The sequence below is a fragment of the Epargyreus clarus genome, unplaced genomic scaffold (assembly GCF_041222505.1).
Source record: "Epargyreus clarus isolate Ecla_fem2 unplaced genomic scaffold, WU_Ecla_fem_2.2 ptg000032l, whole genome shotgun sequence".
Lineage (NCBI taxonomy): Eukaryota > Metazoa > Arthropoda > Insecta > Lepidoptera > Hesperiidae > Epargyreus > Epargyreus clarus.
In genome coordinates, this window is record NW_027332237.1 from 5,891,375 (window position 1) to 5,912,771 (window position 21,397).

A 21,397-nucleotide genomic window follows, 5' to 3' on the forward strand; every position below is an offset into this window, starting at 1 on the left:
TACTATATTTACTAATTAGAGTTAATAAACAATATTACATTTATATTAAAAGAATACAACAGCTTACTCCACTGTTATAAAGTGCGGTAATGTTATATATAAAATTCTTGTGTCACAATATTAGTTACCGTACTCCTCCGAAACGGCTTTATCGATTTTCACCAAATTTTATATGCATATTCAGTATGTCTGAGAATCGGCTACTATCTATTTTCTATACCCCTAAGTTAAGGATTGTTCATCCTTAACATTTTTTTATTTATATGGCAACACAACGTTTGCCGAGTCAGCTAGTTTTATTATGAAAAAAATGTACATTATAGAAGTAGCATAGATAGCCCATGGACATTATATCAACCACAGATAAAATTACAGTTCTATTTGAGTTCTGGCAGAGATGAGTTATTCCTGAGATCTAAATTGGAATGCTTCATCATAATTGTCTCTACCTTACCACACTACAGTCTATCAAATATTAACTAAAACTATAGACACTTAATAAAATCACTTTAAAAAATAATTTTTAAAGTCACACACACACTCAGCTTTATTTTCTAACTTAACAAACTCAGAGCTTACAATGTAAATCTAAAGTTGGCAATGCTAAATGTTAATGTTAACGACAAACAATTCTAAGCACGGTCAGTTCTCGACCAAATGTTGCGCATACCTGCGTCGTGCTCCGGCAATACTGAGGCAGGCGTGCGCAACATTTTAACTAAATTGGCGAAACAACATTTAGGATTAATTAATCTTGTGTAATGAGATATTCTTAATTGAAACCATTGGAACAGAATTACGTATTGGGTAAAAATTACTAAAGTTTAATCTTAATTTTTTAGAGGTAGTAGGACCCTCTGTGGTTCAACCCCGGTGGCACCACCGCCACATGGTTTATGGTTTGAAGGGTGTGGTAAGGGAGACATAATTTTCCGAGATATTCCAGCTTAGTTTTCAGGGGTAGCGGCGCACCTGTGGCATTTTTTTAATATAGGTAAGAGTAGCAGTCGAGCATGCAGTCCACCAGATGGTAATATACTGCCGCCCATGGACATCTGTAGTCAACCCCATATAGGATTAGATATTTCTACCTGAGGTCGGCCAAAGATGACACAGCTGACCTTAGGTAGGAACCTAATATTAAATGATTGATTTGACATCTGTATGTCCACGGGTATTGTAGCTACTTACCATTACATGGACTGCATGCTCGTCTGCTACTCCTATATCATAAACGTCATTTATTAAAACCGTCAAGCCGTTTCGAATACAGGGTCCGCCTGAAGAATGAGACGTGCATACAAACATACGCTCAATACGTCACTCTATGGGCTCTCTGAAAATCAGCGCCGTGGTGCAACTCACCATGGCATCAATGCTGAGTGAGTGCCTTTTCCGTATGCATTGTAAACATACATACATAGGGATATGCTGTAACGTACCTAATTAACTATCGTATTTTTATTCGGTTGTGTTGTCTTATTATGTATCTTGAGTTTTCTATGTACCTGTATCCCATTACTTTGTAATTAAGTAATTTGTAATTGATGTGTGTGTACAATGCATTACGTAATAAACTTATTTCTTTCTTTCTTTCTAAACATTACCCGCCACAGCTAAAATATACAAATTAATTCCTGTTCAGACGAAACCAAGTAGGTGTCGGCATCACTTATAATTAAAGTGTTAAATTCTAAGCATATCATACCGGATGCCACACTTTAAGTGAATCGAAGCGACACCAAAAACTATGGCATCTTGATTTTATCTTTAATCTAAATAATAAGTAGCTCACTTATATCTTATCTTACATCTGATCTTATATGACAGTAACCACATAACCGAAACTTTCTCTGACGGAAATCTTTAAGGTTTTATTGGTTCTTTATTGGTTTTATGTTTTGACTATAGATTTAAATGGATAGATAGGTATACATTGGAACCGAAATTTTAAATCGAAAAACCATAATTCTAAGGTTGTTTCTACGTTAGTATCAAAAGATTGTGCGTATAGTTTTTTTTAAAGTATTGAATTACATGCGGACATTTCGTTCACTGTCATCATCATCCCATTCTTGTCCCACTGCTGGGCACGGGTCTCCTCTCAGAATCAGAAGGCCATAGTCTACCGCGCTGGCCAAGTGCGTATTGGTAGACTTCACATACCTTTGAATTTTTTTTATCTCTCAGGTATGCAGGTTTCCTCACGATGTTTTTCCTTCACCGTTTTAGCAAGTGATAATTAATTTCTCATACGCACATAATTTCAGAAAATCGGAGGTGCGTGCCTGGGATTTGAACCTCGGACGCCTCGATCGAGAGGCCGAGTTTCTTAACCACTAGTCTATCACTGCTGTTCGTTCACTGTATAATAGACTAAGTTTTAATAAAACCTATCTGTTAATGGTTACTGCTGCCCATGTAGGTACATCTGTAATCAACCCCAGATAATATTAAATTTAGAGATTGACAGATGCGTTACTTCCCCTGAGGACTAATTTGGAATTCAAATTCAATTTCAAATCTCATTTATTCAAAATTGTTTCATATAGAATACTTTTTGAAAGTCAACAAACTACCACCGCTTCGGAAGGTGATTCGCTATGGAGAAGAAGATGCGCAAGAAACTCCAGATATGTGTCCCTTACCAAACCCTTGAAAACGGAACACAGCAGCAATTACCTACCGACATACGTGTGGCCCTTTAAGGAGATGCAATAACTTCACGAAGAACATAGGTGTGAAGGTTGTACCTCGCTGATTGAATCATACTTACCACCTGTCGAACAACATATACTTATTCCTTTTTTGACTTATTTGACGACCCGCATGGCGGAGCGGTCACCATGCCGGTCTGACGCGCAGAGGGTCCCGGGTTCGATCCCCGGCCAGACAGATTTCTAAATGATGAATTTAGATTTCTGTTTCTGGGTCTGGGTGTTTGTGTATTTGTCTCTGTGTGTGTCCATAGCACCCACGATGCAGGGAATCCTAGTGTGGGGCTGTGAGTGTAGAAAGCGTTTGTTTGTTTGTTTTGTTTTTTTATAATATTGGAATAGCAGACGAGCATGCAGTCTACCTGATGGTAAGTGGCTACTGCCGCCCATGGACATCTGTAATCAACCCCAAATAGGATCAGGTATTTCTACTTGAGGTCGGCCAAATGCGCCGCTACCACTGAGGACTAAGCTGGAACGCCTCAGAAAAGTATGTTTCCCTTACCACACCCTTCAAACCAGGACACAGCAGCGCTTAAAACTGCTGTTATGAGGCAGAAATAGGTGTGGCGGTAGTGCCGCCGAAGTAGAACCACAAAGGGTTCTACCACCTTCAAAATGATTGATTGATATAGTATTTCGGAATATTCCTTTCATAATAGATTTACCCATTTGACTTCCAAGTTCTTGCAATGCGGCCAACATCTATCAATATAACTTTATAGTTTTGTTTTGACTTTATTAAGAACGGAAATGATTTTGTTATGGAAATTTGATTTAGATAAGTGAAGCAAGGTGTTGTTCAAACCATTTGTCGATTAAACTAACACAATCTAGTTTCAACACATACAAATGGCCGTTTCGTGAATTAAATTAATTTGAGATACGTTATTTATGTGAATGGTTAAGTATCGATTGCCTTTTAACATACAATTTGTAAATCAAAGATTTTTATTAATTAGGAAATGAGTATAGAGTCCACCTGATGGTAAGTGGTTACTGCCGCTCATGGTCACCTGCAATAATAAATCACAAACAGTACATAACTTTGAATGTGGTAGAGTCCTTTGTAGTTCGACTCCGGCGGCACCACCGCCATACCTATTTCTGCCTAATATCAGCAGTGTTAAACGCTGCTGTGTTCTGGTTTGAAAGGTGTGGTAAGGGAGACATAATTTTCCGAAGCGTTTCTGTTTAGTCCTCAGGGGTAGCGACGCGTCTGTGGCCGACCTCAGGTCTATGGGCGGCAGTAACCACTTACAGGTGGTTATCAGGTGGACTGCATGCTCGTCTGCTTCTCCTATATTATAAAAAGGTGAAGTATAGTCCAAGCGTTCCTTTTAGATGGTTATGGATTAATTTTTCTAAGCTCTTCTTTGTGTTGTCGGCCCTAACCTTTTAAAACCAACAATCTACATACTTTAGAAAGTCAACAAATAGACTAATGTTTATTAGGAAGTTATACATAAATAAAACCCAAAAACCTCCATCGTTTCCATATATTCATAAAAGATAACTCCATCATCGTTTGACAGGAGTCATGAAAGGACACCACATCTGTTCAATGCGGCGGCTTGCTTCCGACATCTGGTTCTCGGGTATCTCATGTGGCTCCAGGATCCTGGTCGCTCGGGGCCTCGAGAACTTCATGTCCTCATAATCCACGCCGTGCTTCACCCAGGTCGCTGTGTAGCCTGTCCCTGGAAAATAACAAAATTCGACGATACATTAATAGAGTTTCGTGCAGAGGGTAGTGAAGCCATAACAAAGTTGTAATTATGAATGTTATATTGTTATATCTTTTATGAATTGAACATAGATTAGTAAAGATACTTCGCCGCCTTGAAATTGAATGAAGCCACAAACGGCTTATTAGTAAGTTCTTTTTTTGAATTCTTGACAAATAAAAACATTTTAAGAGAACACTTACGAATAAATAACTAATACTGCGTAATTTACATAATAAATAAATAATTATTTCAAATATTTTAGGGACATTTTAGCATACGGACGTGGCAAAACTTTTTTACGCAACTATTTCAATTCTCAAAACTGGTTACATTTTCTTGTTAGGAGTGAGTAATCTTTAGTAATCTATGGAATTGAATTGAATGATTAATAATTTGTAAAAATTTATGCAGTAATATTATTTTACTAACATTAGAATTAAGTATGTTCTTACTATGTCTGTTGTTACTTATGTTCTGTTATGGATATTATCTGTAATCTGATAAATAAATCAATAGAATTGAATAACTATTATAAGTCATATTCCGAGCTGGCGATACGTAAGTTCAAATGAAATGACAACTTGATATGAAAAACAATTGTGGGAGGTTCCAGGTTCGATCTCTGTTGATGTTGATGTGACGACTAATGCTAGTTCTGACATCAAGTAGGCATAGGCATATTTAAGTCTTGTCTAATTTATTTGGCGTAATCTAAATATATATAACTCAAAGGTGACTGACTGACATAGTGATCTATCAACGCACAGCCCAAACCACTGGACGGATCGGGCTGAAATTTAGCATGCAGGTAGATGTTATGACGTAGGCACCCGCTAAGAAAGGAATTTGATCAATTCTACCCCCAAGGGGATAAAATAGGTGATGAAAGTTTGTATAAATCTTCTTAGTTAATAATATTACTTCGTAACGCGAGCGAAGCCGCGGGCAAAAGCTCGTGTTACAATAAACTTTAAACTGAAATCCATCACCAATGCACAACAATTACCTATACGGAAGAAAGCTGTCGCGGCTGTCATATTCAAATGATAATGAGTTTACCTTCAATAGCTTTTACTTCTTCCTATTACTAATCGGAAGTTTCAAACGTATCTAAATATATTAAAAATATACATTTGTAATGAAGTTTTTACCAGACAATTAATTATCGTCGTCAACCCATTAATTTCCTGTGTCACTGCTGGGTATGGGTCTCCTCTAAAAATGGTCATAGACTATATTATTATGACCGCGCGGACTGTTCAAGTGCGTACCTATTAGTATACTTCACATACTTTTGAGATTTTTTTATAAATATTTCAGTTGCGCAGATTTCATCACGATCTTTTCCTTCACCGTTAAAGTAAGGGAATAATATGTACCTAATACGCACATAGCTTTGAAAAATTGGAAAGTGCCTGGAATTTGAACCTCGGACCCTACGATTAAACCGACTTTTAACCACAGGCTATCACTGCTTACAAACAATTAATTATATTTACCCCCAAGATATTTATGTAATCGTTAGTTACCTTAAATTAGAAAAATATGTAAATATATTTAATAGAGTCACCTGCTCGACTTTTGTATGAATTTGTAGAAACTAAATAAATACTTCCACTGAAAACTACATTTAGGTGATTTATTATGGGTTGTAAATTACGTGTGTTTACGTAACTAATTAGAGACAAATTAATTAAATAAAGTTAAATATGGTGGAACCCTTCACCATTTAATAACGTGTACCGCTTCTGGGTATTGAATGTAAGAAATCCTAATATTACAAATGCAAATGTGAGTTTGTTTGTTTGTTTGTTTTCACGCTTGAACCACATAAGCGATTGTTATGAAATTTCGTACACACGTTGTCAGGAGTTTAGGAAAAGATATAGGGTACCTTTTATTGTAATAAAAGCCGTTCCCGAGGGATATATAAAAACAATTTTTAAGGTGCCTTTGGGGGTAAAAACTAGTAATAATATATGGCGTTGAATATGGTCACAACTTATTGATTGACCTCAATTTCTATTTGTACTGCTACAGATGCGCATGCTCCGCTGAAAAAAATTGGCGTGGCTTTTTTCAACATTGGATTGATTAGTGCATCGTAGTACCGAAAAAATACGATCCTTGACATAATCTTTCTGATTAGTGTAAGTAATTTTGTTTGTGATCTTGTATATTTCGAGACATATAAGAGTAAAAAAACAATGTGAGCCGTCACGGGACGCCTGGCAGATGTGAAACATCGACATTATTTTGTAAGAGTAATATGCAGAAAAGAACATATTGTGATAGGAACTAAATATGTCATAATGATAAAATATGTCGATTGCGCATGGCGACGCGTCGCCACACCGTACACACTACTGCATATAGACTGTATATATATACCATCGTATAGGCATGCGTCGCCACGCCAGAAATCGGTTTTACGTGCGGCTATAGATGTTTCACATCAAAAAGGTCTGATATGTTCACGAGTGGATCTAACATGATGGTGATGTAACATCCACTTATGAACAATGAGGAACTCAAGTCTGTGTACTCTTACAGAGGCAGGGGACTAAGTTGGAAAGCTTTGTATAGTCTCTTCCCTACCACATCCCTCAAAGGCATTATGACCTAACACGACAGTAAAATGTCTAGCCAAAGACATTGAACTATTTTCGGTGCCAGCTGTATAGATGCCTTAGTAAAGTTGTGTCCTGTAGAACACTACTGTTCATTTTTATTGGGTACTTATTTGCCTCCTAAAAGACTTCAAGATAGGAGAAGTGCTATTTTTCACAATACGACAAAACTTATGGAAATAAGCAATGGTTTACTTTACATACGGTCATAGTTATCAATAATATCAGGTCGTAAGGTTCCGACGGTGTAGAACCTCAGTTTCTTAACAGCGGCAGCGTATTCCTCACATCGACATCGGTCCATATCCAAAAACTACAAATATTGCTTGTATATAGCATCGAAAATTTCCTATTTACATAACTGTCATTTTGATTGCTTATGTTTTATTTTTAATATGACTTATCGAAAATCTAAGATATTGAAATAAACCTAAAGTAAGTATTGTTATATAAATATATAACCTCTTTAAGAGTAAACTATTTTTTAAGTAAATCTGAGAATTGCTTTACATATTTATCTATTTAACAAACGGACATATTTAAATCTTATTTAATAGAAAAAGGTTGAAGAATTTTGAATTTGATGGTAAATAGTAACTGCCGCTCATGGCCATCTAGGAGTCCTGTCCAAGATCGGGCACAGGGCAAAAGTAAAAACCACTCGTATAAGTCTCTCTCTTACCACATCTTACACCAAAACACAGCAACACTTAACACTGTTATAAGAAAAAAATACAATCAAAGCCCTACACGGGTTAAGGAACTACCAAGAACTTCACAAGGAACCCTGAACGTCGGTGCTCCCGTTGGCTCTAACGCTACCAATTGGCGGTGTTGTAAAATCAGTCACAAGCTGTAAAATACGCAATAACCTCCGCAATATACGAGCGATATTGGCGAACAACAAAAAAAACTTTAAATAACGTTTTACGAGCGCCTGATTGTAAAACTGGGCGCATATTAGTGATGCGCGCATCCTCAACGTGCAATCCCCGTTTTTAGAGCCCTTTCTCGAAAGTTATGTCATAAAGTGCAAACATATGGACATTTGACCGTTTTTAGGGTTCTGTACCCAAAGGGTGGAAACGGAACCCTATTACTAAGTCTACGTTCAGCCCTAAAGCCTACAGGCTCTATCTCCTGAACAGTAATAGACATTTAAACTTATTACAGAGTATGTATGTATAAAGGTGGCTGCTATAACAGCAAATACTTACTAAAAGTAAAAAAGTTGAAAATAAGTGGGGGTTGCCATACAAGAAACCGCTATTTTCGACGTTTTTCATTTTGTCTATTAAACCGTAATATGTAGACGGTTCAAATTTGCACAATAGCTGCTATAATATCAAATATTAAAAAATTAAAAATTAAAAAGGTGGTACTGAACCCTCCGGGCGCGAGTTCGACTTGCACTTGGGCAATTTTTATTGCTTGCTAGCCAGTACTAAGATACAATAAGGATACAATGTATATTTTGATCATCAAGAGCTTCTAGTTTGTGGCGCGTCAAGTTTAAGTGTTAATCTTTCTTCGGCAAATGATTGCGGATTTGCGCTTGTAGAAGTAAAACCTTTCGTGTTTATTACAACTTTCGTCCATAATTTCTTTATAAAAAATGTTGTCTAATTACATTGATATTTTAATTAAAAACGCGCGCGGATTTGCGCTTCTAGAAGTAAAACGTTTCGCGTTTACAGCTTTCGATACATAAAATCGTTATAAAAATATTGTCTAAAATTTTTTTTAAATTAAATTAACGTAGAAAAGCAGTATGCAGTCCACCCGATGTTAAATTCTCCGTGGGTTGCCATGCTTTTCATTTGGTATCCTATCATACCCCAAATGGTATCGAAGAAGGTACAATACAGGAGTGTGATTGAAGCGATAATTGAGAACAGTCACAAATGTGTAATTTAATTGGAGTGTTACAATTGGAACGAGAAGTCTCTACAGAGAGAAGGGGGCAACAAGAACAGCAGTGCTCAACGCTGCTTTAATAATATAGTAGTAGGCGAAGCGGTAGTGAACTTGAGTCGAATCTGGGAGGTGGTTTTAAATAGTGTTTTTAACAGGATTACAAATATTAGATCCCATGTGAGTCATCTTCGAATTCTTTTGAATTACGCGTTTAATCATCCATTACGATCGCTTCTTTAAATGAGTAGGAAGTGTACTCAAACAATGTTTTTTATTTCTTTCTTCCCATTTATCTTGCTTCAAAGGTAATTTAAATTTTACGTTGCATATCATGCGTCGTCAGAATTACGTGCGCGATCATTCTTAAACATTACAATTGCTTCTTTAAAGTAGTATTAAGTGTATTGAAATAATATTTTCTTTCTTTCTTCCGATTTATTTTGCCCTGACAGTAATGAAATCTTCCCTTACATATAATGCGTCGTCAGATTTACGTGTGCGATCATCCTAAAACATTACGATCGTTTCTTTAAATGAGATTGTATCGCGGCTGTACGATTTTCCAGAAGCACTGCGTCTCGGTACCATTACGAATTGAACGGTTTACTGCGAGGCTATACGGTTTGCACGATTATGTGTACGGTTAGCTTTAAGTTCAGTGAATAGAGTAAAATGTCTGTCCCTTTTTACCACATTGGAAGTGGTTCGAATCCAGCGGCACCACCGACCTATTTGTGCCTAATAATAGCAGTGTTAGGCGCTGCTGAGTTCCGTTTTGAAAGGTGTGGTAAGGGAGACATACTTTTCGGAGGTATTCCAGCTTAGTCCTCAGGGGTAGCGGCGCATCTTTGGCCGACCTCAGGTAGGAATATCTAATCCTATCTGGGGTTGGTTACAGATGTCCATGGGCGGCAGTAGCCACTTACCATCAGGTGGACTGCATGGTCGTCTGCTACTCCTATATTATAAAATAAAAAATACTTAATTGCGGAAGGCTTTGTTCTTAGCGTAAGTATATGTATGTTTCATTATTTGACACGTCCTACAAAAAAGCGGGTTTTAAGGTGTCGTTTTATTTATCTGAATTGTGAGATTAGCATAAGTTCCCTTTTCAGTCGATTGTTTTAAGTCGGTTTTTTTTATATACCTAATACCTATAAGAATATTTTTGGATAGAAAATATTGAAGTATAATCATTTAGTGAAAATAACCACCGTTTTTATAGAGGTACATACTGCAATGAGAATTAGGTCTAAATAAGCCATTAAAAACATGTACTCAGTTTTCGAGAAGAGTTTACTTCTAGAAAAAATATAAAAATCCATTTTTTTTAAATATTATTCATCGTCTATCATCATCTTTGAAATTTGAATACCGTTCGTCCAGAATCAGAGATGAATGAAAATAAAATACTAAACATAGAGTTTCAAGAACTTTAATACATAAAAGTCTAATTACGACATGAAATGTTACCTTACTCTTAACTGCTTCAATGTCTCCAAGATTTAAGGATCAGAATCGTAACAAAAACTGTTAAGTGGCTTACACACATAATTTAACAAACTTTAAACAGGTATAAACGCACTCATTAATACATTTTTCTGTAAATTACGCGTTTACTCTTTTAATAATTTACTTTATATATCTGTCCACCGTAGTTTCCTACAAATCGGCATCCTATACATCCGCAGAACGGCCACAGAGGCGCCGCTACCCCTAAGGACTAAGCTGAAATGCCTCGGAAAAGTATGTCTCCCTTACCACACCCTTCAAACCAGAACACAGCAGCGCCTAACACTGCTGGTATTAGGTAGAAATAGATGTGGCGGTGGTGCCGCCGGAGTCGAACCACAATGGGTTCTACCACCTTCAGACTTTATTTTAATAAATGCTTTTTTTATTTTAGAGGAATATTCGGTTATCATCCACCGTCCAAGTGTGCAGTCTCCATTAAGGCAATCGTAAACTCAGGAGCAATTTGCATCCGAACTCCGAGCTCTCGACAATAGCCGTGAAATGATCCAGCGGCGGCGCTATAGAAAACGTCATAAACGCAAATGGCTACGAACAAATTAAACCGCTAATTTTATTACATTAAGGTCATAAATCCCTCGCCTCGGCGATTGTTTTATTACTTTACAATTAACGGTGTTAACGGTAGCAGTTACATGAAGGTTTAGTTGGGGTTTTAACTGAGTTGATTGGCAAGAGAATCTTTTTGCTAGCGAAGGAATAAAGTTCGCACAATACTTGATGAGATACGGGATGGTAGACTTACATACTTTTTGAAAACATTTTTTAAAGATGTCTTGGGTATGCAGATTTCTTCACAATATTTTTCTTTACTGTAAAATCAAGGATAGGTATACAATTTCTAATATGCACAAATTTGAAAAATCAGATATGCTTGTCTCGGTTTAGAACTTCGGACCACTCGATTGAAAGTTATACCACTAGGCTACAGTGATTCAAAGACAAAAAACAATGTAGAGTCCTGAGTAAAAACCTTTAATTAGAAAATGACTTATTTATAAGTACATTACGGATTTCTAAAAACATGTGACATGTGACTTTTTATTAGAATTATTCTAACCTTTACAAACTTTTGGCTAAATCAAAAGCTATGCTACAAGCACTTGCAAACGTACACAAACCATATCAAATATTCTATCCACACATTTGCATTTGTGACGGTTTGAAAAGCATGCGGACATTACAATTTTATCAAAACCTAATAACGCTAAACACAATAATTTCGTCTCATTAACAATTATATTTCCGTTACGTTTGAACAAAAGGACGCACATTGAGTTATCCGGCTTCACCTGTCCCATTTAGTCCTAATATTTATTTGATTGCCAAATTCCCTCCGCTACCTGAACTTATATCGCCAATTATGAGGAAAAAATAATGTTTTTCGTTAGATCTTGAAGATAGGCCGTTGTCCTGTCAGTGCAAACAGGTATTTATGGTTTATGCTGTAATTAAAGTGAATAATGAATGATGACATCAAGCGATAAAACGAAAATCGTCGAAACAAATAACTTGTTTAGTTGTTTTTTTGTATTTTTAGATTGGGGAACTATAACTGAGTTTATGGGTGAAGAGTTTAAGCAAGTTACGCATAGTACCTAGTTATTGAAATGTTGCAAATAATTTTACACATTTTAATTCAATAAGATACACATTATAATTCAATAAGATTATTGATATTACAAACAAGGAAGAACCTTTAAAAACTTTTTAATGTGTAAGGATCGGGAAAATAGCGAAACTGACCATGCAATCTGTCCTAAGATAATTGATGACTGCCTGCTGCCTGTCTGCTGCAACAATAGAATTAAGCCTGTACAAATACAGGTCGGTTGAGGTCGTCCAAATTTCGATCAGAGTTCATGTTATGTTAATGCTTTTGAATATATTGTACGTAATTATATGTCTATAGGCTTGCATTTATTCGCAATCTCATCTAGTAGGATGTTTGATGCAATCTAGGATGAAGATTTTTTTGTCTAGACTATCCCCATTCATTCTTCCATTTGTTGTCAGGTCAAGCCGGCGTGAACCAGCTGGGTGGTGTGTTCGTGAACGGTCGTCCTCTGCCCGATGTGGTTCGTCGGAGGATCGTAGAGCTGGCCATCATGGGCGTCAGGCCTTGCGACATCAGCAGGCAGCTCCTCGTCTCCCATGGCTGCGTCTCCAAGATCCTCACCAGGTTCTACGAGACTGGGTCTATTAGACCTGGGTCGATAGGCGGGAGTAAGACTAAGGTGAGTGCCTGAGTATAAAGATATGAACGTAGGATACGAGCATGTTATCTATTAGATGTGTCATCTGTGGTTAACCATAGATAAGGTCAGAGTCTTACGAGAGGTTAGCTAGAGATGCGTAGCTCTTAGGTCTAAGTTACAACAGCTCGAAAAAGTATGTATCGTCTACCACAACTTTAAACTCAAAACTTAATATTACTTACATCATTTCAGCATGACTTTCATAATTTTCTGTGTTATTGTTTTCGTACTCCTACGTAATCATCCTACGAAATGAATATTTGTAATAAACGTTTCGATTATCCTTGACTGTAGCATTCGCGTTAATAAACTCCCATTAAACCAAAACTGCATCAAAACTACCAAAACAATCAAAATAAATAGTCCCATACGGTTTTAATAAATCGGGCAACGCATCGGGTCACGGCACTCGGCAATCACCGGCAATTATAAACTATAAACGCTATAAACTGACCCGAGTGTGGCTTCTTGCCTTGCACTGCCCTTTTGTCTTTAATACCACTGAGTTCGAAATAATCAAAGGTTCCGTATCATAAAAATACTAAAATCATATTTCGTTTGTTGAAAATACAGTGTGATATGACTTACGGAAATGTAGGTCTTCCCAGTTCTAGGCATTAAAATAAAATTGTTTCTGAAAATAGTAGAAAAATTGTTTGAATAAATTAATTTAGCAACAATATAAGTGTAAATAGTATCTCGTGTGTAGGTGGATTCGATAAAACGGCGGCAAATTGTCGGGTCACGGCATTCGGCGGCAATTACGGGCAATCAAAGATAAATGCTATAAACTGACCCGAGTGTGGCTCCTTGCTTTGCCCTTTCCTACTGTAAGAGAACTGCGTTCGAAAGAAATAAAAGTATATATCGTATGTAGTCCGGTTTAATAAAACAACAGCAATCGTGGGTAATAAAAACAATAAATATTATAAAGACAAATATTCTAATATTTGTAAATATTACGTCTCGTATAGTCCACGTAAAACTGCTAGTCCGCTCTGAATATTGAAATGAATCGCGTCGCCATAACAAATTGTATGACTAAACCTGCTCGCAACAACTTCAGAGCGGACTAGCAGTTTGGCGCGGACTATACATAAATTATATTTACTTAAAAATATATTATTAAATACACATAAAAACACTCATCTCTTAAAATATCAAAAACACTGAATACCGTGAAAACTACTGACTAAACATTTTTTCTTACTGTTTCTGTAACGTACAAAAAATATTTTAAAATTTTCAACTAAAGCGGCGGTGCAACATCGAATCAAGACGCCCGATGGCAATCATCAGCAATTATAAACTATAAACTGACCCGAGTTTTCGGCTTCTGCGTTGCCCTTTCGACACGCCGTGAAGGCACTAGTAGCACGAGAATTAAGGGGTTCCGTACTAAACTTACTAACTAACTAAATTCCAAGTTATTAAGTATTATTAATATTATATTTCTTTAGGGTATATTCGGCCCATTTTCTTCATTTATCGTATTTTATGTTACACTGCAAGTTTTTTTTATTTATTTTTTAACATTTACCATTGTTGATCGTCGTTTATTTGAATACAAAGACAGTTCTAATAGAATTAACGTAGAGATTTCTTAAAACACGACTCGTAAGTGTAACTCGTGCTTCTATAAACTGAATAGAAAATAAATCTGAGGAGTAAAACTGAGCTAATAAAGTTAGAGTTGCTCGTCGTGGATTGTCGCTCATGTAGCTCCCTAAGATTCCAACAATAACACTAAAACTTATTTATTAACGTAAATTCACAGGTAAGTAATAACATACCTTATATATTCAATTATAATTACTCACATACTCTTATCCGGATAAACCCTATAATACTAATCCGAGATGAGCCGTAAAGCCCGCTGAACCCAAGTGAGCGGCCAACCGACCTCACTAAATTCGGTACGCTAATAAACAGACCATTTTGTTTCCACAAACGAACGCCGACCAAGAATTGATTACAACAAAATACTTCGAAATCACCGAATACTTTTATTGACGTTGTTATGAGAATATTTAATTGACTGCTAATCAAGCTGCCCGTAGATTACGGATCGAATGGGAATTGTTTTCGTGTCGAATCCGACATACGACAGTGATCTCACCGAACGCGGATATGTTACGGGAAAACTGATTTTTTACTGCCCTGCTTCGTATATTCTCGTTTTAATGACATTCTGTTGTGATTGAAGAAACGCAACGTGGATTTATATTTCTCGGAAAATTTACAATTTAGTTAAAAATGTATCTAGTAGAAAAGGAGCATTCCATATAATGGTACGATAGAGTTCTCAGGTCGGCCACAGATGCGCCGCTACACTTAACGTTTAAGCTGGAACGCCAAGGAAAAGTAGTCTCCCTTACCGTACCTTTAAACCAAAACAAAAGCGCTTAACACTCCAATTATTAGGCAGACATAGGCGTGGTGGTGTCACCGGCGTCGACCTACAGACGTTTTTTCTTCCACCTTTAAACTTACCTAAGTCAAATAAACGAATGTTTTTTTTTTTTTGTAATTATGTATTAAAGTGAGACCTTTGTACCTCAAATTTTATGTTTATATTTTTAAGTAAATAAAATAATGATGAATATTTAATATTTTTTCCATACACTTCAATTGAGCGTTGCAAACGTGAGTGTACGAAAACATTTAATTATTTAATTGGATAACTTTGATTACCTTCAATTATGTATGTAAGGTTGATTTAAGAGGTCTTTGATGTTTAAGATATTATTCATTTTAGGGTTCTAATATGAAATCACAGTTAATCATAGAATACAGCATTACATGTCATAAATAATTAGAACCGCATATCTTGATGTTTGATCTATAAGCACACAAATTAATCCAATCGAAATATTCTGAAAAAATCGTTCTACCCCTGCCGGCTCATACTACTATCCCCGCGTATTACTTGTTGAGGATCAAATATGGTTCCTTGTATCGACGGTCCCTACGTATAAAGCGACATGTCAAAAACGCAGGTTTACAGAAGAGCGTAATTAATGTTCAAACCACTCTAGAAATAATTCTCTATACTCTATACAATTCTACGAATATTTTTTTTATAATGTTGTTATAGCTTTCGAAAATTTGTATTAGTATTTTTAAATATTGTTTTTTTTTTTATATTTACCAGAAAAACTGACACATGACTGTTTCTACGTGAAAAGGCGAATAAAAGTATGCCAGACAAGTCTGAGATACAACTTTATACGTTAGAAAAAGATGTTACACCTTAACTTAAAATGTGTATACGTTCCAATACCACGGCTTTTACCTGTATCAAAAAACAAACTAATTTCGGAATAATATCCAATACCAATCGACTTTGAAAGAGCGAATCGCGAGTGTGGGAAAACACGCGATCAGCCACTATTCCTCCAAATATTTACCGTTATAACATGTGTTACTGCGAAAACTACGATAAATCCACGATACACACATTTCGTATAAAAAGCTTCAACAGAAGACAGAAAGATCAAATTGCCGTAAAAATCCGTTCGTTTCTGTGGAACGATTGAATACGACACGCTTTTTCGAAGATTATCCGTGATCGCCACAGAAGCATTTATCTCGATGGCTACGACCGGAATCTATAACAAATGGTAGCCATTCGATTCGTTATAAATTATAATTAAACTCCGCAGCAATCATTCGATTTCTACTGACTGACGTTTAACATGAAAGCCTTAAATCGTGGAAAACGGTGCGGCTATCAATAATAATAGACGTTTTAGTGTAAGAGTAGAAAAATAGATTTTTTTTTGAAATTGTGAAAAATGTTGCGGATTCCGACGAATATGGGGCGAATATTGATATTGTAGAAATTGGTTCTCAATCCTCTCGATTTATACACAATACTAGTTAAAAGAACGTACAGTTTATACATTAAACGCTAAAAAGTAGCTAATAATGTTCATATTATGATGCATGAAAATTACGTCAAAGTTTCATTTGACAATTTTAGCATATCTGCCAAATGTATCATGGTAAGAAGAATATATCGATTAATAAAATGGTCTAAGATTTATACATTTAGCGCTAAAAAGTATAAAGTTTATATGATGCATAAAAATGACGTCACAGTTCCATATTTGAAAAATTTAAAATGGTAAAGATTTATTTATCTTCCAAACCTACTTAAAATTGTAACTTTATGTTACCATGCACTAATTAAATTAGTAATACGGTCTAAGAGTTACCGTTTTATCACAACAATATCAAATTGCTCTAACGTCGAAACCAATCAAAACTTACCATTAGATCCAGAAACCACTAAAACGCATTGATTGGAAGGCACAGGTGTCATATTTTGCATTTGCATACTCAAATCGTTCGCTCACGGCGGTGCTATCTCCGATTTACGACTTAAGTTATGGTGTTTATGATCGATGGCCACCATTTATGGCCAAATGACCATAATTAGAGCCACGCCGCTTCACCGCGCTTTATGGTCTAAGGGCGGTTCGGTATTGACCACTTTCACACAATTTTTAGTATGGACCAACCTGAATTATTGGTATTGAGAATTGTGACCGAAACCAATCGATTTCTGACCGGTGGTCGTCATGATCTTTCTTCGAATATCATTTTATTTGGCCGTAACAGGATTTTTAAAATTATTCAACGGGATTAAACGAGGTATTATTTTTTTATAAATATGTCATTTTAAAACTATTTTTTACATGTTATATATTTGATGTATTTTTATGTACTTACATACATTAATATCTGCAATGAGTTCCTAGGAAAGGAATCGATTACCTAGGCCCATTATTAATAATCAATCTATTCGTTGTTTTCTACAAATGACACCTACCGTGGGGAGTTAGATTGTCTTAAACACGTGTAGTCCGCGCCAAACTGCTGGTCCGCTCTGAATATGGAAATGAGTCGCGTCGCCATAGCAAATTGTATGACTACACCTGCTCGCAACAACTTCAGAGCGGACTAGCAGTTTGGCGTGGATTATAATCGTAGGTACCTTACCACACCATTTCTTAAAGTAGTAGGTAGATCCATACTACTGCGACATGGTTCACCATCCAAACCTTTACATAAATGCAATCAACATTTTGTTAATGGCTTCACGTGTGATAAATGTTTGTTTTAATTAAAACACTAGAACGCCCGTGACTCCGCCTACGAGGTAAACGCCTACTGATAACTTCTTTGGTAGGGCAATAGTAAGAATTAGTAGTGACAGATTTGTTTCCCTGACAGCGGAGGGTTATGTTTTTCGAGCTTAACACTCTTAAAACCTTTTTTATATAAATCAAAGAGGAGTAGCAGACAAAAATGCAGTCCACTTGATGGTAAGTAGCTACTGCCGCGTATGGACATCTGTCATCAATGCCAGATAGGATTAGATATTCCTACCTGAAGTCAATCACAGATGAGTCGCTACCCCTGAAGACTAAGGTGAAACGCCTCAGAAAAACATGTTTTACCACACCTTTGTTCCACTGTTTCATTTTTTATTGCGAATAATTCCTAGATCACCACCGGGCAGCGTATAACAATAAAATCTTGATTTAAATTTATTGATTAGCATTTATGAATGACCTTTTACCCGTGCCTTTGCTGGACCAGAGGTCGACGACAATAGTTATTTTTATTTATTCCTCGGAAACAGTAATTCTTTTGCAATTAATGTTACCCTGTATCCTTATCTGGACTGTTGAAAACGTGAGCACAAAATTTCATGACAATCAGTTTGGAAGTTGAGGCGTGAAAGCGTAGCAAACAAACGAACAAGCAAACATACTTTCGCACTTACAATATTAGTGGGATGTCTTGAGTTTAACCTTTAAAGTTAGTGTAACCACATCCTTTACTAAAAGGAAAGATACCTAGATATAGTTTCTCGTATTTATTCGTCTCTGTAGCGTGTCATTAAAGCTAAATGGTGAGTTTGCGAGTATTTGTGAACTTTATATTATTTCTTCGTGCGTAAACGCTTTGGAGGTTGAGCAAAATCAAACACGATTTCTGTACCCTTAGTATGAGGGTTTATGTTTTTATAAAAATGGCTGTTTTTGTATTTTTTTACGATTTCCCATACATTTCCAATCATTTCTGATACAGTTCGCTAGGGGCGCTGATTGGAAATGTATGGGCAAATACGTAAACAAATACAAAAACAGTCATTTTTGTAAAAACGTAAAAACTCGTACTAAGGGTACTGTAGTGAATTATTTTCACTAAAGGGAGGATTTTATTATTTGAGTTTTTGACGCACTTGATTTCTATATTTTATATAATTTTTTATATAATATAATTTATGTTACAGTGTTAGTTACATAGTAGCCGATTCTCAGACCTACTAAACTACTGGACCGATTTTAAAAATTCTTTCACCATTCGAAAGCTACATTATCCACAAGTAACATAGGCTATATTTTATATGAAATATATTTCATAAATAGATTTTTGAGGCGGTACAAAGTTTGCCGGGTCAGCTAGTCTATAATAATATGAATATAATAAAGGGATATTTCACCATAGCACCGTATCATTGCAGGCAATTAGCGAGATTGCAAGTACTCGTGAAGTTCATTATAGCGTGACATTTGCTTCATCTATACTCCTCTTATGCAAAAACGCATAAAATCTTCCATTCCTATGTGTGAATTGTCTGTCCTTATTTATAAGGTATGAGAAACTATTTGTTTCTAATAGCATCGGCCTCATGCTGGCTACAATAGATGCTAAAAGTTTTTTTTTTTAATTATTAATATATTTTTTATAATATAACCACCTGATAAGTGCCTACTGCCTCGCATGGACGTCTGTAATCAACCCCTGTAAGATTAGACATCTACCTGAGGTTGGCAACAAATATGTTTTTACCCAAGAGAACAAAGTTGGGAAGCCGCGGATAAGTATGTCTCTCTTACCACGCCCTTCAAATCAGAACACAGCAGCGCTTAACACTCTTGTTATTACGCATAAATAGGTGTGGAGGTGATGACGCTGGAGTCGAACCACAGAGAGTGTTATCACCTTCAAAATCAAGAAGAAACCTTAATAAGAAAGTAGGAAACAAGTAAATATTATAATTTGACTCAAATTCTAATCTGGTCCTGACAGCGTCTTAACTACCTTATCAATCTATCCAATTTTTGCTTGCGAAAGATTGACATTTGACAATCATCAAACTTTAGTTGGAAATTCTTATTATGTACCTACTCTTTTAATGAACCACTACCAAAAATAAACTTAACCCAAACACCGCAATAAATAAAGGGATCAATTAAAAATAATAAACAGCTCTTAAAAGAACAGTGTTCACAATTATTCAAATGCTTGCAACCCTAATGACCAATTATATGTTGTGGTGTGCACGAAAACAAAATCACCCCAATTTCCGGAAATGTGGCGACACCGTTTATCTTAATAACATGTTAATACATCGGAATAGGGGGACACCATCAGTTGTAGTTACTTTATTGGGATGTCCTGGTTTTAAATTGAGCTTATGTTTAGTGACGTCATAAGTCATTTTTATTTTAGAATGGGTGCATAGATTAGTAAAGATACTTCGCCGACTTGAAATTGAATGAAGCCACAAACAGCTTATTAGTAAGTTCTTTTTTTGAATTCTTGACAAATAAAAACATTTTGAGAGAAAATTTACCAATAAAGAAGTAATACTGCGTAATTGACATATTAAATAAATAATTATTTCAAATATTTTAGGGACATTTTAGCACGGAGACGTGGCAAAACTTTTTTACGCAACTATTTCAATTCTCTTAACTGGGTGCATTTTCTTGTTAGGAGTGAGTAATCTTTAATAATATATGAATGGATGTTAAAATATTAAGTGTGTGGTACATTATGTAAGTAAACTGTTTAAATTGTCCTAATGGCGGAAATGCCTGTTGATAATCAGGCTTCCCAATTTATTATTACTTATAAGTACCTTTTACATCCGTTTGTTTAAGTATAATATTATAATGCTTTAAATAACAAATTATAAACTAAAACAGATTTTGTAGTTAGTAGTAGTAGCTTGGTCTTGTTAATAGCTGCTATTTCTATCTTGTGTCTAATCGAAGGTTATGTCGGTAATATCCGAAGTACGTTATATAAATCCTAAGGAATATATTTGATTAAATATTAAAACAAATATCGGTGATTACATAATTTTTGTAGTGGGACTTATCCATCAATTGCCAAACTCATGGAAGCACTACTGACGGTTAAATACTACCCGCTCGTGGTTTGAACGCTCATTTGTGGTATCTCTATTAGATCTTGCATTCGGAATGGAGCGATAGGTAATTTCTACCATTCATATTTACACGTCAAACAAAACTGTGTGCTCAATTGATAGCTATAAGTCCAGTTTGTATCGAATAACTTTGCTCTTTTGAAAGACATTCGTAAATTTAAATTCGAATTTTAAATATATTGTCTATGCTATAGCAGTTAACCATAGATTTTGTGTTAATAAAAACACCGTGTTTTAAGCAAGACATAACATTAATTTAAAAAAATATTAAAATAATATACTTTTACCTTCTTTTATCAATTTAAAATGATTCCTAGAAACTTGTTTTTTTTTAAAACCCGTGTGTTGAGGATAA

General features: G+C 35.8%; 1 protein-coding gene and 1 long non-coding RNA gene across 2 annotated transcripts in view; one reads left to right on the forward strand and one right to left on the reverse strand.

The window, feature by feature from the left end:
- Poxn (paired box pox-neuro) overlaps nucleotides 1–21,397 on the forward strand; it is an 84,678-nt gene that overhangs the window by 41,113 nt on the left and 22,168 nt on the right. Inside the window, exon 3 of the mRNA XM_073090318.1 lies at nucleotides 12,544–12,764. Within this exon, the coding sequence (XP_072946419.1) occupies nucleotides 12,544–12,764 (221 nt within the window). The remainder of the gene's footprint in view (nucleotides 1–12,543; nucleotides 12,765–21,397) is intronic.
- On the reverse strand, nucleotides 4,205–7,441 carry LOC140754938 (uncharacterized). Its single transcript, XR_012103722.1, has 2 exons — nucleotides 7,282–7,441; nucleotides 4,205–4,417 (listed from the first exon to the last, which is right to left on the reverse strand). It is a non-coding gene; the product is annotated as an uncharacterized LOC140754938 (long non-coding RNA).